Source organism: Dendrobates tinctorius, unplaced genomic scaffold (genome assembly GCF_039654945.1).
Source record: "Dendrobates tinctorius isolate UK_male_01 unplaced genomic scaffold, ASM3965494v1 ptg000013l, whole genome shotgun sequence".
Classification (NCBI taxonomy): Eukaryota; Metazoa; Chordata; class Amphibia; order Anura; family Dendrobatidae; genus Dendrobates; species Dendrobates tinctorius.
Window position 1 is genome coordinate 4774306 of NW_027361681.1, and position 18945 is coordinate 4793250.

The 18945-nt window shown below is 43.1% G+C and overlaps 1 protein-coding gene across 1 annotated transcript in view; it reads right to left on the reverse strand.

Annotated features, from left to right (window-relative positions):
- Positions 1-4480: 4480 nt before the first annotated feature.
- YIPF6 (Yip1 domain family member 6) overlaps positions 4481-18945 on the reverse strand; it is a 69478-nt gene continuing 55013 nt past the window's right edge. The window contains exons 6-7 of the mRNA XM_073558334.1: positions 7669-7826; positions 4481-6826 (exon numbers count right to left, since the gene is read on the reverse strand). Coding sequence (XP_073414435.1) covers positions 6702-6826; positions 7669-7826 — 283 coding nt within the window. The 3' untranslated portion in view covers positions 4481-6701. The remainder of the gene's footprint in view (positions 6827-7668; positions 7827-18945) is intronic.

Genomic DNA, 18945 nt, shown 5'->3' on the forward strand with positions numbered 1-18945 from the left:
CTCGCTACTCCTCCGCTTCTCCCCTCTGCAAATCTCTTCACTGGCTTCCATTCCCTCAGCGTATCCAGTTCAAATTACTAATACTGACCTACAAGGCCATCTATAACCTGTCTCCTCCATATGTCTCTGAACTAATCTCCCGATACCTTCCCTCACATAATATTCGGTCATCCCAAGACCTCCTCTCCTCCACACTTAATCGTTCCTCACCCAACCGCCTCCAAAACTTCTCCTGAATAGCCCCCATCCTCTGGAATTCTTTGCCCCAACATTTCCGACTATCAACATTCGGATCCTTCAGACGGAACCTGAAAACCCACCTCTTCAAGAAAACCTACAGCCTGCAATGACCCCACTACCTCCTCACCACTACTGGAGATATCACCTCAACCAACAACGGAACCGCTGCAACCCACCAACCTACTGTCTCCTTCCCCATCATCATGTAGCATTGAAGCCTGAAAGGGCAGGGTCCTCTCTCTTTATCAGTCTGTCATTGTAAATTTGTTTACTCCAAGTGATATCTGTAATTTGTATGTAACCCCTTCTCATGTGCAGCACCATGGAATCAATGGTGCTATATAAATAATAATAATGGTGAAGGAGGATTAATAGAAAAGCTGGATCCATGTAATAAAAAATGCTTACTCAGCAGACATACCCAAAAGAGACAGGTGTATAGTGTGGGGTCCTGACTCCTGCCATGACTAACTGCCGTAGTAATAACTGCATCTTCACAATACTTTTTCTGCAGTGATACTTATGCTGCAGGGAGACACGTGCCTGACTTAAATATATAGGACTGAGAAGAGGCTCAGGTGAGAGGGATTGTGGGAACTGATTTTGGATACATTGCCTAGCACATCAGGGGTGGTTATACAATCAAAGGCACAGGGCCTGGCAACATCCATATGCTAGTTACACCTGATAACATCTACTGGCCCCAACATGGATATACAGCAGTAAGTATTGAGTTCAATGCAACAAATGAATTTAGCAAACATTCAGAGGCAGTTACATACCATTAAAGGAAAGGTTGCAAATAATAATTCCCCTGGTTACAGTTGCACAATCCTGTTATTGACTGGGAATCTTGGGATATTGTGAAATGGGGTCCTAATTTTTCAAATGGTTGTCTTTCTGCTGTACTGGTGTCGTCCGTTAATCTGGATGGTATTCCGGAGTACCTGAAAGATTTTGAGGACGTGTTTTCCAAAAAGGAGGCTGAGGTCTTGCCACATCGCCCTATGATTGTACTATTAATCTTATTCCAGGTGCTAAATTGCCCAAGGCCCATTTGCACAATCTTTCCGGCCCGGAACGCACCGCTATGAAAAATTATATCACAGAAAGTATACACAAAGATCACATCAGTCCCTCTGTCTCTCCTGTGGCTGCTGGATTCTTTTTTGTCAAAAAGAAAGATGGTGGTTTACACCCTTGCCTCAATTTTCGGGAACTAAATAACATTACATGAGAAATACCTTCTCCCGCTTATTCCAGATCTTTACAACCAATTATTTGGGGGTACGCAGTTTTCCAAGTTGAATCTCAGGGGAGCGTATAATCTTATCAGTATACGGGAGGGGGATGAGTGGAAAACTGCATTTCTCACCTCTGAGGGCTTTTTTGAAAATTTAGTCATGCCTTTGGTCTTACAAACGCACCTGCAGTCTTTCAAAAATTGATTCGTTTTTTCTGACTTCATTGGGCGCTTTATGGTGGTATATCTAGATGACATTCTTGTATTTTCATCTGACAAAAAAATCTCACATGGGTCATTTACATGCAGTTCTCCATAGGTTATGGGAGAACTGTTCGCTAACCCTGAGAAGTGTTCATTTTGTGTCCAAGAACTGTCCTCTCTGAGGTTCATCCTGTCTGCCAATGGGTTTCACATGGATTCTGGAAAGGAACAGGCCATTGTTGATTGGGTGCAACCCAGAGACCTCAAGGGTATCGGAAATTTATTGGTTTTCTCAGGTGGTGAAGCCTCTCTGATCTCCCTCGTAAGGAGGCTGATCTTAAAAACTGTTGAAGCCCTTTCTACATTGAAAAAAGCTTCATGTCTGCTCCTGTACTGGTCCAGCCCGATCTGTCTGAACCATTAATTGTAGAGGTGGACGCATTGGAGGTGGGAGTGGGGGTGGTGCTGTCTAAGGGACCCGTCACTTTGACTAACTTAAGACCTTATGCCTTTTTCTCCAAGAAATATTCTCCTGCGGAGAGAAATTACCATGTCGGTAATCGAGTTATTGGTCATAAAGTTGGCTTTTGAAGAATGGAGGCAATTTGTGGAGGGGGCTGTTCATCGGATCACGGTGATTACGGACCACAAGAACCTGTCTTACATTGAGTCTGCTAAACATTTGACTCCTAGACAGGGGAGGTTGTTGCTTTTTTCACGTTTCCATTTTTCTATCACTTTTCAGCCTGGTTCCAAGCATGTCAAGGCCGATGCCTTATCTCACAGCTTGGATCCGATATCACCTCCTGAACCTCCTTCCTCCATTCTTCAGCACAGGGTGGTTGTGGCTGGGGTGCCCTCCGAAATGGAACTTGAAATTCATAAGGTTCAGTCTCTTGCTCCTCCATCATTGCCGGATAACCAGCTCTTCGTCCCAGTTCAATATCGGTTGAGGGTGCTCCAGGAGTTCCACGAATCTGCTCTCAAGAGTCTTGGCCACCCAGAGAGCTATTGCTAGACTGTTTTGGTCGTCCTCCATTGCCGTGTTTGTGGCTGCTTGTGATACGTGTGCTCATGCTAAAGTCTTCCATTACCGTCCAGCCGGGAATTCGTGCCATTGCCAATTCCTGATAGACCTTGGACTCATTTGTCCATGGATTTTATCACTGATTTTCCATTGAAAGGAGAGCAGTGGTCTGGGTGGTGGTTGACAGATTGAGCAAACAGGCGTATTTTGTTTGGCAGGACTACCTAACGCAGTAACATTATCTAAATTGTTTGAGCACGTTGTGCGGTTGCTTGGTGTGCCTCTAAATTTGGTGTTTAGTTGCAAATCGTGCCTTCATTTTGGAGGGCGTTTTACAAGATTGGTTATTTGCTTGACCTCCTCTGCCTACCATCTCGAGAACAGCGGTCAGACGGAGAGGACCAGTCACTAGAACAGATTTTGCGGTGTCTTGCCACGTCCCAGCAGGATGATTGGTGTTCCTTACTGCCCGTGGCCGAGTTCACATTTAATAATCGGGTTAATCAGCTCACTGACACCTGTTTTTCGCCCCCATTTTGGTGAATTTTCCAGGTTGGGTTCGAGTGCCATGGGGCTGATATGTCGAACAGTTGGGGGAGGTTTGGAGGGAGAACCAGAAGAACATTGGGGTAGCTCAGGGCAAACATTTTCCTGATAAGCGACGATCTGTAGGATCTAAGTTTCTGGTGGGAGATAAAGTGTGGTTGTCTACCAAGAACATAAGTCTGAAACTTCCCTACTTCCCTCCGTTAAGCTGGGTCCCAAGTTTATTGGTCCTTACGAGATCATTGAGGATGTCAACCCAGTAGCCTTTCGTTTAAGCTTATCTAAGTCGCTTCGTATCCCCAATGTGTTCCATAAGTCTCTTCTCAAACTGTTTACACCGTCTCCGCTTCCTGTTTCTGTGGAAGGACAAACTAAGTATGAGGTTGAACGTATTGACTCTCGGATGGTTCGCAGTACGCTTCAGTACTTGGTACATTGGAGGGGGTTATGGTCCCGAGGATCGATCTTGGGTCCTGGCGCGATCAGTCCATGCTGATCGGTTGGGTCTTTTCATGCACATTATTCTGGGAAACCTGGGGGTCCGGTGCTCCCCCCCTTGAGAGGGTACTGTCATGATCCAGTCCGGGTTTTGATCTTCTCTCCTTTCCCAGTCTGGTCATGTCAGGGGTTAACCTTCTCTGCTTCGTTCCTGTGTCAGGGTCTGCTATATCTCTGTGCTGCATCCTGCAGGCAGTGCCAGTTAAATTTGCTGCCTACGGCGTGTGTGGCTGGGCTCTGGTGAACCACTGAATTGTCCTGCTCCATTTAGCTAACCCTACTTGTGTCTGTGCACCCTCTCCTTCCCGTCCCGACTCTGTGTGTCCCTCTGTGTTTTGATTCCCCTGTACTCGACTCGTCTTTGGCTCTGACCTGATTCTGTCTCTTCCTTCTGATACCTCTGCTACTGACCGGCACTGACCTTTTGGCGCTCCTCTGACTCTGTGTTTGGAATTCCCCTTTGTACTACGTAACTCTCTGGTATCGACCCGGTTTTCTGACAACTCTGCTGCCACCTGGTGGTAGCCTCGCTGGAGTGCTGCTGGTCTGCTCTGAGCAGGATTTCAGCTCACTCTCCACTCTGCTGCCATCTAGTGGAATTTGCATTACTCTGCATCTACCTGCAGTGCACAGCTATTATGTGACACACCTATTTAGGAGGACATTATCTCTTACCTTCATTCTCTATTATCTTTTCTTTGTAATTTCAAAACAAACACACATTATTGTATTAAAAAAGTTTAATAAATTATAAATATAGATTGCATTATACCATTTAATTTAAAACAAATCATATTTAAAGAAATTCACAGCCGACCACTCTCCAAATGCGCTAACACCCTAAGAAAGAAATATGCCCAGTAGTAACTGAATATACTCAATAGGCCCTGTATGGGAGGAGCAAGCAATAGTGATGAGCGACTGATAACGTGTTATCCCGGCATGCTTGGGTGCTAACAAGAGTGTCTTCAGCATACTCGTATAATAATAAACACCAATCTCTGCATGTGTTGTGGCTGTCAAACAGCTGCTAGACTCAAACATATTATTCGAGCATGCCGAAATCACTCAGCACCCGAGCATGCTGTCATAACACCTTATTCCAGTACGTTTGCTCATCAGAAAGCAATGCAGACCTTTTAAAAGCACAGATTCTTCTATGAATTGTTATTCATCTTTGCCTTCATTCTGCCTGTGCTCCATATGTACAAGACCCCTATATAAAGTGTAGATACAGCCAGATATAAAGCTAGACAGACATGAAACCAGCTCTTGTGCAGCCCTCTACTGGTTTGTTCAGATTATTACATGGCCTTCCTGTATCTAAACACTTCAGTCTCATTGGGAGTTTCAGTAGTTGTGAACTTTGCTCTGAAGCCTCATCTGGTGATCCCAGCATAGTGTCTAAAGCAATAAAGACAGTTTTCATTTATAGGATATACTCAATTGTCCTTTTTTGTGCAAAAATTTAACTGTCTTTTCACAATCCTATGATTTTTGCTCTGCACAGGAAATGTGTAAGGCGACAATGCACACGTTTATGATTTTACACCTGTTAAAATTGGACCGTGTGTCATATGTTTTGTTAAATATGGATGAGAAAAAAAATTCATTTAACAAACTGAAGCAGGTAGGCTGATTTTTTATTTTTATTTTATCCATTGAAACTTAAAGGAGTCTTCCTACGAACAAAGTACATTTTAATCAACAGATATAGGAATAATAAGTTCCACAATTGGATGTCTTAAAAAGAAGTACTTCCCGTGTGGAGATAATCTTGTAATTGTACAATGTACAGTGTAATAGCTGTGTCTCACCATGCACAGCTGCTCCAGTTCATGGTCAGCACATACCACAGCTTCTGCCTAGGTGATGAAAGCATGTCACCTATAATTAAGTATACAAAAAAAACAGCAGGGGGGGGCTTGGTGCACCTACTTTTTTTTTTTTCAGGTAACACATTTCCCTGCCCAGTTTTTCACAGAAGTGACCACTGTGACTCCGACTTAATTTATGATGTGTGCACAAGACTGATGACAGAGCAGAAACATTTACTCCAGTGACAGAACAGACAGGGAAATGCATTCCCTCAAACAGCTGTGAGCCTCTGCTGTTTTGTCTGCATTCTCACTTACCATAAGAAGCTATGCTTTCACCTAGGCTAGGATCAGTGGGATGTGCCAATCAAGAACTGGAGCAGCCATTACACAGCAGGGGCATATTTATAAGATTAACTCAGCACATGAACATTTTTTAATCACATCCAATTCTGGAACTAATTTTTATTCCAAGATCTATCAATTAAAATGTGCTTTGTTTGTGGAACAACTCTTGTAATGGATCAGTTAAAAACATGAAATACAGATGGCACTCTTAAGTACAAAGTACATCTTCTATTTTATAGGGATCCTTGTAGACTTTAATTGCAAGTCCTGTTCTGATCAGTTTTGTGGATCAGAACTGGCAGAGTGTCATGAATTAGAGACACCGATATATTTAAAAATATATATTAAAAAAAGCAAAAAAATACAAATGTATACAATGAATGTGTGAAGACATCAGATAATAACAAAGGTCTAGAACTGGACCGCATATGGTGAAGTGTAATGAATTTTTATATTACAGGTATCTTAGTAAAAGCTTCCAGTACAGCAGAAAAAAAATGCAAATTGCTACAGATCTGGGCTTCTGAATCCTTATATAATGAAGTACATCCTACTAGAATGCAGATGGGCAGTACTGAAAATAATAGATTTCTATAGATCTAGTACAGGGCTAGATACAAAATAAACCAATCCAAAAGGTCCTTGGACTTCAGCACAAACCAGTGGGTTTTTTCACCTTTCTTTTCAGTTTTGGTGGCAATTTAGAGACCTTCATTTTACCAACACAGTCCCATTTTTCAAGCCTATTAAGTCTTTCTAAAGAACTAACTCATCGGAACTAATGGGGAGGAGGGTTGAAGGTTAAGATCATCCAGCTGATGACAAAATAGAACAGAAATATGGGATAGACGGCCAAGGCTCTCCGGTTGGGTGGCTGACTGTCTGCTAGAAAGGCAGTTGAGGCTGCAAAAAAAAAAAATAATCTCAAGTTGGAGGGTTTACATTTTATTTAGTTGAGCATGCATTAAACACAGAGGGTTAGAAATTCAGAAAGCAGCATTAAAAGACAGCACATGAATCATAGGATCACATTTCATGTTTTCTACAACTTGCTTGTCAGCTTTGCCGTGTAGACTAGAACATTGGTAAACAGAAGGCTAACAGCTCTGTTCATCTGGATGCCTATAAAAAGGTAGGATATCCATAACATACACCGTTTGGTACCTCGGGAAGGCGCTGTACTCTCTCACTAACTGGATACTGCAATAGTCAGTGAGATTTCACTGACTAGGAGTTCTCAATAATTGCTGGCACCATGAAGCACCCATCCTGCTGCCCTGTCTATATATACATAGGGGGCTTCCTGCATGAGTCATCAGGAAAAGTGTAAAAAAAAATAAAACTTCTACAACAATATTCATTAACAAATGGTGTGTGGTCCTGTAAATATGTGACATGAGATTAAAACTCTTCTACCTGTAAAAGATGTTTATAATAAATTCTGTTTTTGCAGCCTTTTATAGCCCCCATTATGTAGTGAGAGTAAACAGCCGCAGAAACGCTGCCTATGTAAACCCTGCAATAACCTCATTACAGAGTACTCCCCTGCATGGCAAAGTTGTAGGGTCTAAGGCACGGACACGGACTTATATCACAATAGGACATTAAAAAAAAATATGGCAAATCATCCGCCACATTAACCCTAACTTTTACCCCAGCTGACCTGTTGATTGAAAAGTGACAAGACAGTGCAGCTCATTTTATAATTTAAAATAATGTGATGGGGAAAAGATACAAAAACTTACCAAAAGTAGACCAGGCAAACATGGCAGCCACTATGACTAGCCGCATGATGAAAGCAGTCACGCTCATACTGGCCAAGAGCAGCAGCCTACATACCAACATGGCCACTGTAAGGGGCAGGATGCAATATCCCAACACACACAGACTCTGGAAGAAAGAACTAAACGAGACAGGAGACAATACTGTAACAATGCGTAATACCAATAAGCCCACCTGTCTAACATTGCACAGGTCTCCCTTGTGCAGCACACCCTACTTGCTATCTGGAGGCCACGTCTGCATCTCGAACTCCGTTATGTCCCCCAAACCAATCATGAGCCATTTTTAGAGTGTGACAGGCCGTATCCTACCATTTTGGAGATCACCTAACCGACCCAGTCATTATCTCTTCACAAATCATTTACAGAGGTTAGCCACTCTTGGACCATTTTTATTTTCATACATACATTTTGGGCTAAAAATTATTTTTGGAATTGGGATTTATTACAAATCTCTGCTTCCCACAACACACAGCTTTAATGTGATCTGCAGCCATAAATCAGCTGAGAGGAGCTCAGACAAAGTCAAATATGGGTATGTGCACACAGTTTTTAGGTGCTGCAGATTTCTCCCCGCGGATTTTGTAAAATCCACAGGTAAATTCCAGGTCAAAAGACCTGCGGTTTTGCCCTACGGTTTATCACCTCTACAATGGAGGAGATGGTAAACCGCAGCGGAATCCGCAGAAAGGTGACATGTCATTTCTTTCTGCGGATTTGAAACTGCAGCAAAACCGCGCGGAAAATTCAGCAGCATGTGCACAGCGGTTTCCATTTTACATAGAGTAAAATGGTACTGTACAACACAGCAGATTCTGCTGCGCACCCGCAGGGCCAGAAACGCTGCGGATCCGCAGCAAAATCCGCACCGTGTGCACATACCCTAAAAGAGCTCCATACTTTCCAGACCTGCCCAACAGCATCATCGAATAGAAAAGCAGCTCTCCTGCGTCAGGTACACACGTGGTCAAAATCGTTGGTACCCTTCGTTTATTGAGAAAAAAAACACAATGGTCACAGAAATAACTTGAATCTAACAAAAGTAATAAATCAAAAATCTATGAAAGAACACATGAAAGTCAGACATTGCTTTTCAACCATGCTCCCTGGACAGAAATGATGGTACCCATGAAAATGTAATAATAAACTTTATTTCTATAGCGCTGACATATTCCGCAGCACTTTACATTTCAGAGGGGACTTGTACAGACAATAGACATTACAGCATAACAATAATCACATAGATCATAACAGATACCAAGAGGAATGAGGGCCCTGCTCGCAAGCTTACAATCTATGAGGAAAAAAGGGAGACACGAAAGGTGTGTGGTAACAGTTGCCCTGATTGTATGGACCAGCCATAATGTTAAGTGTGTAACAGTACAGATGCAGAGGGCTAATGGATGCATAAAGCATGTGGTAACATGATGCGGGGAACCTGGTTATGGTAAAAACTTTTGGCTGTGCCACATAGGGATAGATTAGGTTAATGTGTTGAGGCAGTAGGCCAGTCTGAATAAATGCGTTTTCAGGGCACGCTTAAAATTGTGGGGATTGGGGACTAATCGTATTGACCTGGGAAGTGCATTCCAAAGAATTGGTGCAGCACGTGTATAGTCTTGGAGACGGGAGTGGGAGGTTCTGATTATTGAGGATGCTAACATCAGGTCATCAGCAGAATGGAGGTCGCGGGTAGGATGGTATACTGAAACAAGGGAGGAGATGTAGGGTGGTGCTGAGCCATGAAGAGCTTTGTGGGTGAGGGTAATAAGTTTGTACTGGATTCTGGAGTGGATGGGTAGCCAGTGTAATGACTGGCACAAGGCAGAGGCATCAGTGTAACGATTGGCGAGGAATATGATCCTGGCAGCAGCATTCAAGATTGGAGGGGGGAGAGTTTGGTAAGAGGGAGACCGATTAGAAGAGAGTTACAATAGTCGAGACGAGAATGAATAAGAGAAACAGTAAGAGTGTTTGTGGAGTCAAAAGTAAGAAAAGGTCGAATTCTAGAAATGTTTTTGAGGTGCAGATAACAAGAGGGAGCCAGTGATCGTATGTGGGGGACAAAGGAAAACTCGGAGTCAAGTATGACCCCAAGACAGCGGGCATGTTGCTGGGGAGTAATAGTGGAACCACACACGGAAATGGCAATGTCGGGTATAGGTACATTAGTAGCGGGAGAAAACACAAGGAGTTCAGTCTTTGACAGGTTCAGTTTCAGATATAGTGAGGACATGATGTACAGCGTTTAGACAATCGCCGGTGTTTTCTAGAAAGGCTGGCGTGATGTGACAAAAGGGATATGTTAAATCAAAGTGTGCCCACTATTTAGCATCACAGGTGTCTACAATCTTGGAATCAGTGAGTTGGCCTGTATAGAGGGCTACAGATACTTACTGTGCTGCCTGCTGACATGGTGTGTATCACACTCAACAAAGACCAGAGGAAGCAAAGACTTGTCTCAGGAGATTAGAAAGAAAGTTATAGATAAACATGTTAAAAATCAAAGTTATAAGGCCATCTCCAAGCAGCTTTATGTTCCTGTGATAACTGTTGCACATATTATTCAGAAATTTAAGATCCATGGGACTGTAGCTAACCTCCCTGGACGTGGCTGCAGGAGGAAAATTGATGACAAATCAAAAAGACGGATAATACGAATGGTAACAAAAGAGCCCAGAAAAACTTCTAAACAGATTAAAGGTGAACTTCAAGCTCAAGGAACGTCAGTGTCAGATGTCACCATCCGTCGATGTATGAGTTAAAATGAACTTCATGGAAGACGACCAAGGAGGACACCATTACTGAAAAAAAAATCATAAAAAAGCCAGACCGCAATTTGCTAAACTACATGTTGACAAGCCACAAAGCTTCTGGAAGTATTTCCTATGGACAGATGAGACAAAAATGTAACATTTTGGTAAGGCATATCAGCTCTATGTTCACAGACAGAAAAATGAAGCATATCAAGAAAAGCACACTATCCCTCCTGTGAAACATGGAGGAGGCTCTTATGTTCTGGGGCTGCTTTGCTGCATCTGGCACAGGGGGTCTAGAATCTGTGCAGTGTACAATGAAATCTCAAGACGATCAAGGAATTCTAGAGAGAAATGTGCTGCCCAGTGTCAGAAAGCTTGGCCTCAGTTGCAGGTCATGGGTCCTGCAACAGGATAATGACCCAAAACACACAGCTAAAAACACCCTATAATGGCTAAGAGGAAAACACTGGACTATTCTGAAGTGGCCTTCTATGAGCCCTGACCTAAATCCTATTGAGCATCTTCGGAAAGAGCTGAAACATGCTGTGTGGAAAAGGCAACCTTCAAACACAAGACAACCGGAACAGTTTGCTCTTGAGGAGTGGGCCAATATACCTGTTGAGAAATCTCATTGACAGTTACAGAAACCATTTGATTGCAGCGAATGCCTCAAAAGGTTGTGCAACAAAATATTAAGTTAAGGGTACCATCATTTCTGTCCTGGCCTATTTCATGATTTTTTTTTTTTTTTAAATTCTGTGGAAGCATAGTTGAAAAGCAGTGCCTGAGTTTCATTCGCATAGATTTTTGATTATTACTTTTGTCAGATTCGAGTTATTTCTGTCACCATTGTGGGTTTTTCTGTCATTAAACGAGGGACACGAAAAATTTTGACCACGTGTGTATGTTACTATTGGGGGAGTTGGTGGAGGTCTGGTCACTGCTCCTTCACAAGTGGCCATTGTATGGACAGGAGAGATGGTCCGTGTGTGAGGGAAGTGGCCATCTTCGGACTGAGAATCTATCAGTGAGCTTGCTCTGATAAGTTTAAGGAAAGTATGGAGCCCTCTTATCTGCAAAAAATTTTTTTAGCCCAAAATTCATGCATTTCAGTAAAAAACATAAATAGAACCCAAAAGGTGGCCAACGCCTTTTACCCCTTTATGAAGAAGCCAATTTTGACATTGATGACCAGGCTAAATTTCACAACTCTGACCTCTGTCACTTTATGAGGTTATAGCTCTGGAATGCTTCAACGAATGCCACTGATTCTGAGACTGTTTCTTCCTGACATTGTACTTCAGTACTGATAGTGGTAATATTTATTCACTATTACTTGAGTTTATGTGTGAAAACAAATGACAATTTTGCAAAAAATGTTGAAGATTTTGCAGTTTTTAAACTTTTAATTTTTGTGCCCTTAAATCATAGATATGCCACACAGAATTCATAGTTCATAGATGACATTTCTCACAAGTCTATTTTACATCAGCACAGTTTTGGAAAGATTTTTTTTTTTTTTTTGGAAGGAAAAACAGAGAACCAAGAGTCCACGCTACTTGAAGGTAACCTGTCAGGAGAATTGTGCACAGTAATTGTGTCAGATCGGCGCCGTTATACGATTACAATGATACCTAGTGATGAAATCCATCCATTAGTGGTTGTTTAACCCCTTAGCGTAAAAGCCAATTTGCAGCTTAATGACCAGGCCAATTTTTACAATTCTGACCACTGCCAGTTTATGAGGTTATAACTCTGGAATGCATTAATGTATCCCACTGATTCTGAGAATGTTTTTTCGTGACATATTGTACTTCATGTTAGTGGTAAAATTTCTTCGCTATGACTTGCATTTATTTATGGAAAAAAATATGGAGAAAATGTTTCAAATTTTGCAATTATCAAACTTTTAATTTTTATGCCCTTAAATTAGCAAGATATATCACACAAAATACTTAATAAAAAACATTTCCCACATGTCTACTTTACATGAGCACAATTTTGTAAACAAAGTTTTTTTTGTTAGGAAGTTATAAGGGTTAAAAGTTGACCAGAGATTTCTCATTTTTACAACAAAATTTACAAAACCATTTATTTTTTAAGGGATCACATCTAAAGTGACTCTGTGGCGTGTACACGACAGAAAATACCCAAAAGCGACACCATTCTAAAAACTGCACCCTTCAAGGTGCTCAAAACCACATTCAAGAAGTTTATTAACCCTTTACGTGCTTCACAGGACCTGAAACGATGTGGAAGGATAAAACTTACATTTAACTTTTGTTTTACAAACATTTTACTTCAGAACCAATCTTTTTTATTTTCACAAGTGTAAAAAGAGAAAATGAACCACAATGTGCAATTTTTCTTGAATACGCCGATACCCCATATGTGGGGGTAAACCACTCTTTGGGCGCACGGCAGAGCTTGGAAGGGATGGAGCGCCGTTTGACTTTTTCAATGCAGAATTGGCTGGAATTGAGATCGGACGCCATGTCGCGTTTGGAGAGCCCCTGATGTGCCTAAACAGTGGAAAGTAACACCCCACAAGTGATACTATTTTGGAAACTAGACCTCTTGAGGAACTTATTTAGATGTGTGGTGAGCAGTTTGAACCCCCAGGTTTTCCACAAAAATGATTTTTTAGCCCACAATCTTTTATTTTCACAAGAGTAACAGGAGAAATTGGACCATAAAAGTTGTTGTACAGTTTGTCCTGAGTAGGCCGATACCCCATATGTGGGGTGAACCACTGTTCGGGTGCATGGCAGAGCTCGGAAGGGAAGGAGCGCTGTTTTTGAATGCAGACTTTGTTTGATGGAATGGTCTGCAGGCGTCATGCTGCATTTGCAGAGCCCCTGATGTGCCCAAACAGAGGAAACCCCCACAAGTGGCCCCATTTTCTAAACTAAACCCCCCCCCCCAAGGAACTTATCTAGATGTGTGGTGAGCATTTTGAAACACAAAGTGCTTCACAGAAGTTTATAACAGAGCTGTGAAAATCATTTTTTTAGCCAGCAATTTTTTATTTTCACAAGGATAACAGTAGAAATTGGACCTCAAAAGTTGTTGTCCAATTAGTCCTGAGTACCCTGGTACCCCATATGTGGGAGGGACCACTGTTTGGGTGCATGGGAGAGCTCAGAAGGGAAGTAGTGACGTTTTGAAATGCAGACTTTGATGGAATGGTCAGTTGGTGTCATGTTACGTTTGCAGAGACCCTGATGTGCCTAAACAGTAGAAACCCCCCCACAAGTGACACCATTTTGGAAACTAGTCCCCACCCCCCCCCCCAAGGAACTTATCTAGATGTGCAGTGAGCATTTTTCAACCCCCAAGTGCTTCACCGAAGTTTATAATGCCCGGGCGTGATTTTTCCTCAAAAATGATTTTTTTTAGCCCGCAATTTTTTTTATTTTCCCCAAGGGTAACAGAGGAAATTAGACCACCAAAGTTTTTGTGCAATTTGTCCTGAGTACACTGATACCCCATATGTGGGGGGAACCACTGTTAGAGCTCAGAAGCATTTTTGAACACAAAATTGGCTGGAATCAACGGTGGCGCAATGTCGTGCTTGGAGACCCCCTGATGTACCTAAACAGTGTAAACCCCCCAATTCTAACTCCAACCCTAACACAGCCCTATCCCTGACCCTAACACCCCAACCCGTCCGTAACCATAATCCCAACCCTAACCCTGATGGGGTGATCGCCGGGGCAGGGAAGGGGAGATCGCTGGGGCAGGGAGGGGGTGAACACCGGGGCGGGGCAGGATAGCACAGAGACGAGCACATATCGGTGAGCAGCGGCGGCAGATCGCGGTCGGGGGGTGGTGATGGCGGCGGGGTCATCAGCAGCGGCAGCAGGTACCAGTGGGAGGGCATCTATAGTTGACACCGCCCCTCCACATCTGATTGGAGGGATAGCGTCACATGGACGCTAGCTCCAATCAGATCTGTGGGCGGTGACACAGAGGTCACCTAGCTCCAGCCATCGGCTGGATTGTAATATTTCACCAAGTTTCATTGGTGAAATATTACAATTGCTCTGATTGGCTGTTGAAAGTGAAACAGCCAATCAGAGCGATCGTAGTCATGGGAGGCAAAGCCACCCCCACTTGGGGTCAAGTATAGGTCCCCCTGTACCTGCGGGTCAGGTGACATTTCAGTTACTCCGGTCACCCGACCGCAGGAATGTGATCCTGCCATGACGCCACATAAGCGGCGCAGCTCGGAGTGACACCGACTTTAATGACGCTTATGTGGCGTCACGTCAGGAAGGGGTTAAAAGGAGTATCGGCGGTCGTTAAGGGGTTAATCTCTATTTTCCGTTTTTAGTTAATGATATGCTCGTGTGCGGGGCGGCCTGTAGTGGGTCTTCATGTAGTACTCCGCTTACATATGCACCTGTATGGCTTACGACTGGTCACTGATCCCTCACTGACCTGCCCCCTATTTTACATACTGCATATCTAATTGTTTGGGGAAAAAAAAATACATTCATCATGCAGGTGCCTGCGCTGCATTTTGATCTATCATATTAATATTTTCATTTGATTTTGTCATAAATTTCTTGAGGGAAAAAAAAAAAATGGTACCGGCGGCTGCACATGCACAGCAGCATCATTCAGAACCCGGTAAATGCTACTGCACAGACCCCGCCATTTTTCTACAGGAAATAAAATTTGCCTCCATGTAGATGGTGCTGACTGTCTCCTGTGCAGTAGCATCTATCGCATTCCGAATGATTTTACTGTGCAAGCGCCATTTTGAAATTCTGTTTTTTTTTCCAAGAAATTTATATGACAAATGAAAAACATGATTTTGGGTACTCACCGTAAAATCTGTTTCTCGGAGCCTTCACTGGGGGACACAGGAAACCATGGGTGTTTATTGCTGCTGCCACTATGCAAAAAAAAGTTAGCAACTCCCCAGCAGTATATACCCACCAACCGGCAGAAAGCTAATCAGTTAGTGAGAAAGCAGTAGGAGAAGCAGAAAACATAACAGAACAAACTTAACAGAAAAGAAGTCTGATACAACAATAAACAATAAACAAGGGCGAATGCTGTGTCCTTCAATGAAGGCTCAGAGAAACAGATTTTACGCTGAGAACCCAAAATCTTGTTTTCTCTCTCGCTTCATCGGGGGATACAGGAAACCATGGGACGTCCAAAGCAGTCCCAAGGGTGGGAAGAACTATAGTACCCTCAGGTCAGAGCTCAGGTCACTGCAGCTTGCAGGACCTTTTCCAAGGTTTGCATCTGATGAAGCATGGGTGTGAACCTTGCAGAACTTGGTGAAAGTATGAATTTAGGCCCATGTAGCATCTTTGCAGAGCTGCGAGGCCAACGCCTGATGCACTGCCCAAGAGGCCCCCCACCGAGCGCGTAGGGTGTGCCGTAATCCTCAGTGGACGTACCCTACCTCGTAGAGGGTAAGCTTCCAGAACGGTGGAGCTGATCCATCGAGCAATGGTAGAACAGGTTGCACGAAGGTCCCTTTGTGAACCCTCTGGGATAATGAACAGAAAATCTGAGTGCTGGAAAGGTTCAGTCCTGAACAGATAAACACGTAGAGGTCTTACCAGATCCAGATTGTGCAAAGACCGCTCTCGGGGGTGAGACGGAGACGGACAAAAAGATGGAAGCACAATGTCCTCATTCAGATGAAAACCGGAAACCACCTTGGGAAGAAAGGATTGAACCAAACGTAGGACCACCTTGTCCTGGTGAAAAATCATGTAACGTGAACGACAAGAGACCCGTCTAATTGAAGTGATAGCGACCAAGACAGCAACTTTCCAGGAAAGGAATGTGAAAGAGATCTCACGCAGTGGTTCAAACGGAGACTACTGTAATACGTCGAGTACCAAATTAAGATCCCAGGGATCCACTGGAGGCTGGTAGGGGGGAACGGAGTGAGCCACTTCCTGGATGAAAGTTTTGAACTGTCAGCGAACGGCCAATTTCCTTTGGAATAGTACTGACAGAGCCAAAACCTGTCCCTTAATAGTACTAAGGGACAGTCCAGACTCCATACCAGACTGTAGAAAGCAGGGCTGTGGAGTTGAAGTCGTTGAGTCGGTATAAAATGGACCCTCACAAAACAATGTGTCTGAATGTCATATTTTGAAACCCATTGACTTTGCTGGGATGCCCAGAGTCACTGCATATTACTGCAAAAAACGGATCTGCAAAAACGCTGTGTGTGAATCATGGCCGTAGCCCCCCCCCCACTAGAAGCAGGGGCACGCACCTATCAAAACTCACTTGTTTGCTGCAGTGCTCCCGTCCTGCACCGGCTCCAGACTGCAGGGGGCAATCTCCCCTCCTCTGTCCTGTCTTCTGCCGGCTTCACCAGAGAGAGGAGGGGTGCCTGCCCTGCACAGGATCCGATTCCTGGGCCCCAAGCTGGAGAAAGTGAAAGTACTACTGGCTCATCTCTGGCACAGGAAGGTAACTAATGCTAATATTGTAGGTGATTATTATGTGCTCTCTGTAAAAAGATCTTAAAAAGACTCTCAAAAGACGCTTCATGTTTCTTAAAATGGATGCCTGCACACGTCACAGAGTGACCTATTTTGCCATCAATAAGGAGCATCTAATACCATATGCAAACAGTATTTTATTGAATATATTCATAAGTTATAAAAAGATATTTATTCATTATTATTTATATAAAAAAAATTTTTAATTAAAAATGTGAAGGACACAAGACATAAGGTCCGACACAGTTACTATAATTACAGATCAGGGAGACAACCTTATAATATCTTCACATATACCAATGGTACCAGACATATAGAGTCATTTATGCCACTTTAGATATACATATATATATATCTACAGTCATGGCCAAAAGTTTTGAGAATGACACAAATATTATATTTTCACATGATCTGCTGCCCTCTGGTTTTTATGTGTTTGTCAGATGTTTTTATCACATACAGAAATATAATTGCAACAATATTATGAGTAACAAAAGGTTATATTGACAGTTAGAATGAGTTAATGCAGCAAGTCAATATTTGCAGTGTTGACCCTTCTTCTTCAGGACCTCTGCAATTCTCCCTGGCATGCTCTCAATCAACTTCTGGATCAAATCCTGACTGATAGCAGTCCATTCTTGCAAAATCAATGCTTTTATTTTGTCTGAATTTGAAGGTTTTTGTTTGTCCACCCGTCTCTTGATGATTGACCACAAGTTGTGGGATTAAGATCTGGGGAGTTTCCAGGCCATGGTCCCAAAATCTCTATGTTTTGTTCCCTGAGCCATTTAGTTATCACCTTTGCTTTATGGCAAGGTGCTCCATCATGTTGAAAAAGGCATTGTTGATCGCCAAACTGCTCTTGGGACGGTTGGGAGAAGTTGCTCTCGGAAGACATTCTGGTACCATTCTTTATTCATGGCTGTGTTTTTAGGCAAGACTGAGAGAGAGCCCATTCCCTTGGCTGAGAAGCAACCCCACACATGAATGGTTTCAGGATGCTTGACAGTTGGCATGAGACAAGACTGGTGGTAGCGCTCACCTCGTCTTCTCCGAATAAGCCGTTTTCCAGATGTCCCAAACAATCGAAAAGGGGATTCATAAGAGAAAATGACTTTACCCCAGTCCTCAGCAGTCCACTCCCTGTACCTCTTGCAGAATATCAGTCTGTCCATGATGTTTTTTCTGGAGAGAAGTGGCTTCTTTGCTGCCCTCCTTGAGACCAGGCCTTGCTCCAAGAGTCTCCGCCTCACAGTGCGTGCAGATGCACTCACACCTGCCTGCTGCCATTCCTGAGCAAGCTCTGCACTGCTGGTAGCCCGATCCCGCAGCTGAAACACTTAAGAGATGGTCCTGGCGCTTGCTGGTCTTTCTTGGGCGCCCTGGAGCCTTTTTGGCAACAAGGGAACCTCTCTCCTTGAAGTTCTTGATGATGCGATAGATTGTTGACTGAGGTGCAATCTTTCTAGCTGCGATACTCTTCCCTGTTAGGCCATTTTTGTGCAGTGCAATGATGACTGCACGTGTTTCTTTAGAGATAACATGGTTAACAGAAGAGAAACAATGATGCCAAGCACCAGCCTCCTTTTAAAGTGTCCAGTGGTGTCATTCTTACTTAATCATGACAGATTGATCTCCAGCCCTGTCCTCATCAACACCCACACCTGTGTTAATGGAGAATTCACTGAAACGATGTTAGCTGGTCCTTTTAAGGCAGGGCTGCAATGATGTTGAAATGTGTTTTGGGGGATAAAGTTAATTTTCTAGGCAAATATTGACTTTGCAAGTAATTGCTGTTAAGCTGATCACTCTTTATAACATTCTGGAGTATATGCAAATTGCCATTAGAAAAAATGAAGCAGTAGACTTTGTAAAAATTAATATTTGTGTCATTCTCTAAACTTTTGGCCATGACTGTATATTTGAGCGACTTTGGTCGGATCGGGTTTCATGAAACAAAATTTGTTTCAGTTGAAACTGGTCCGACTAGGGCA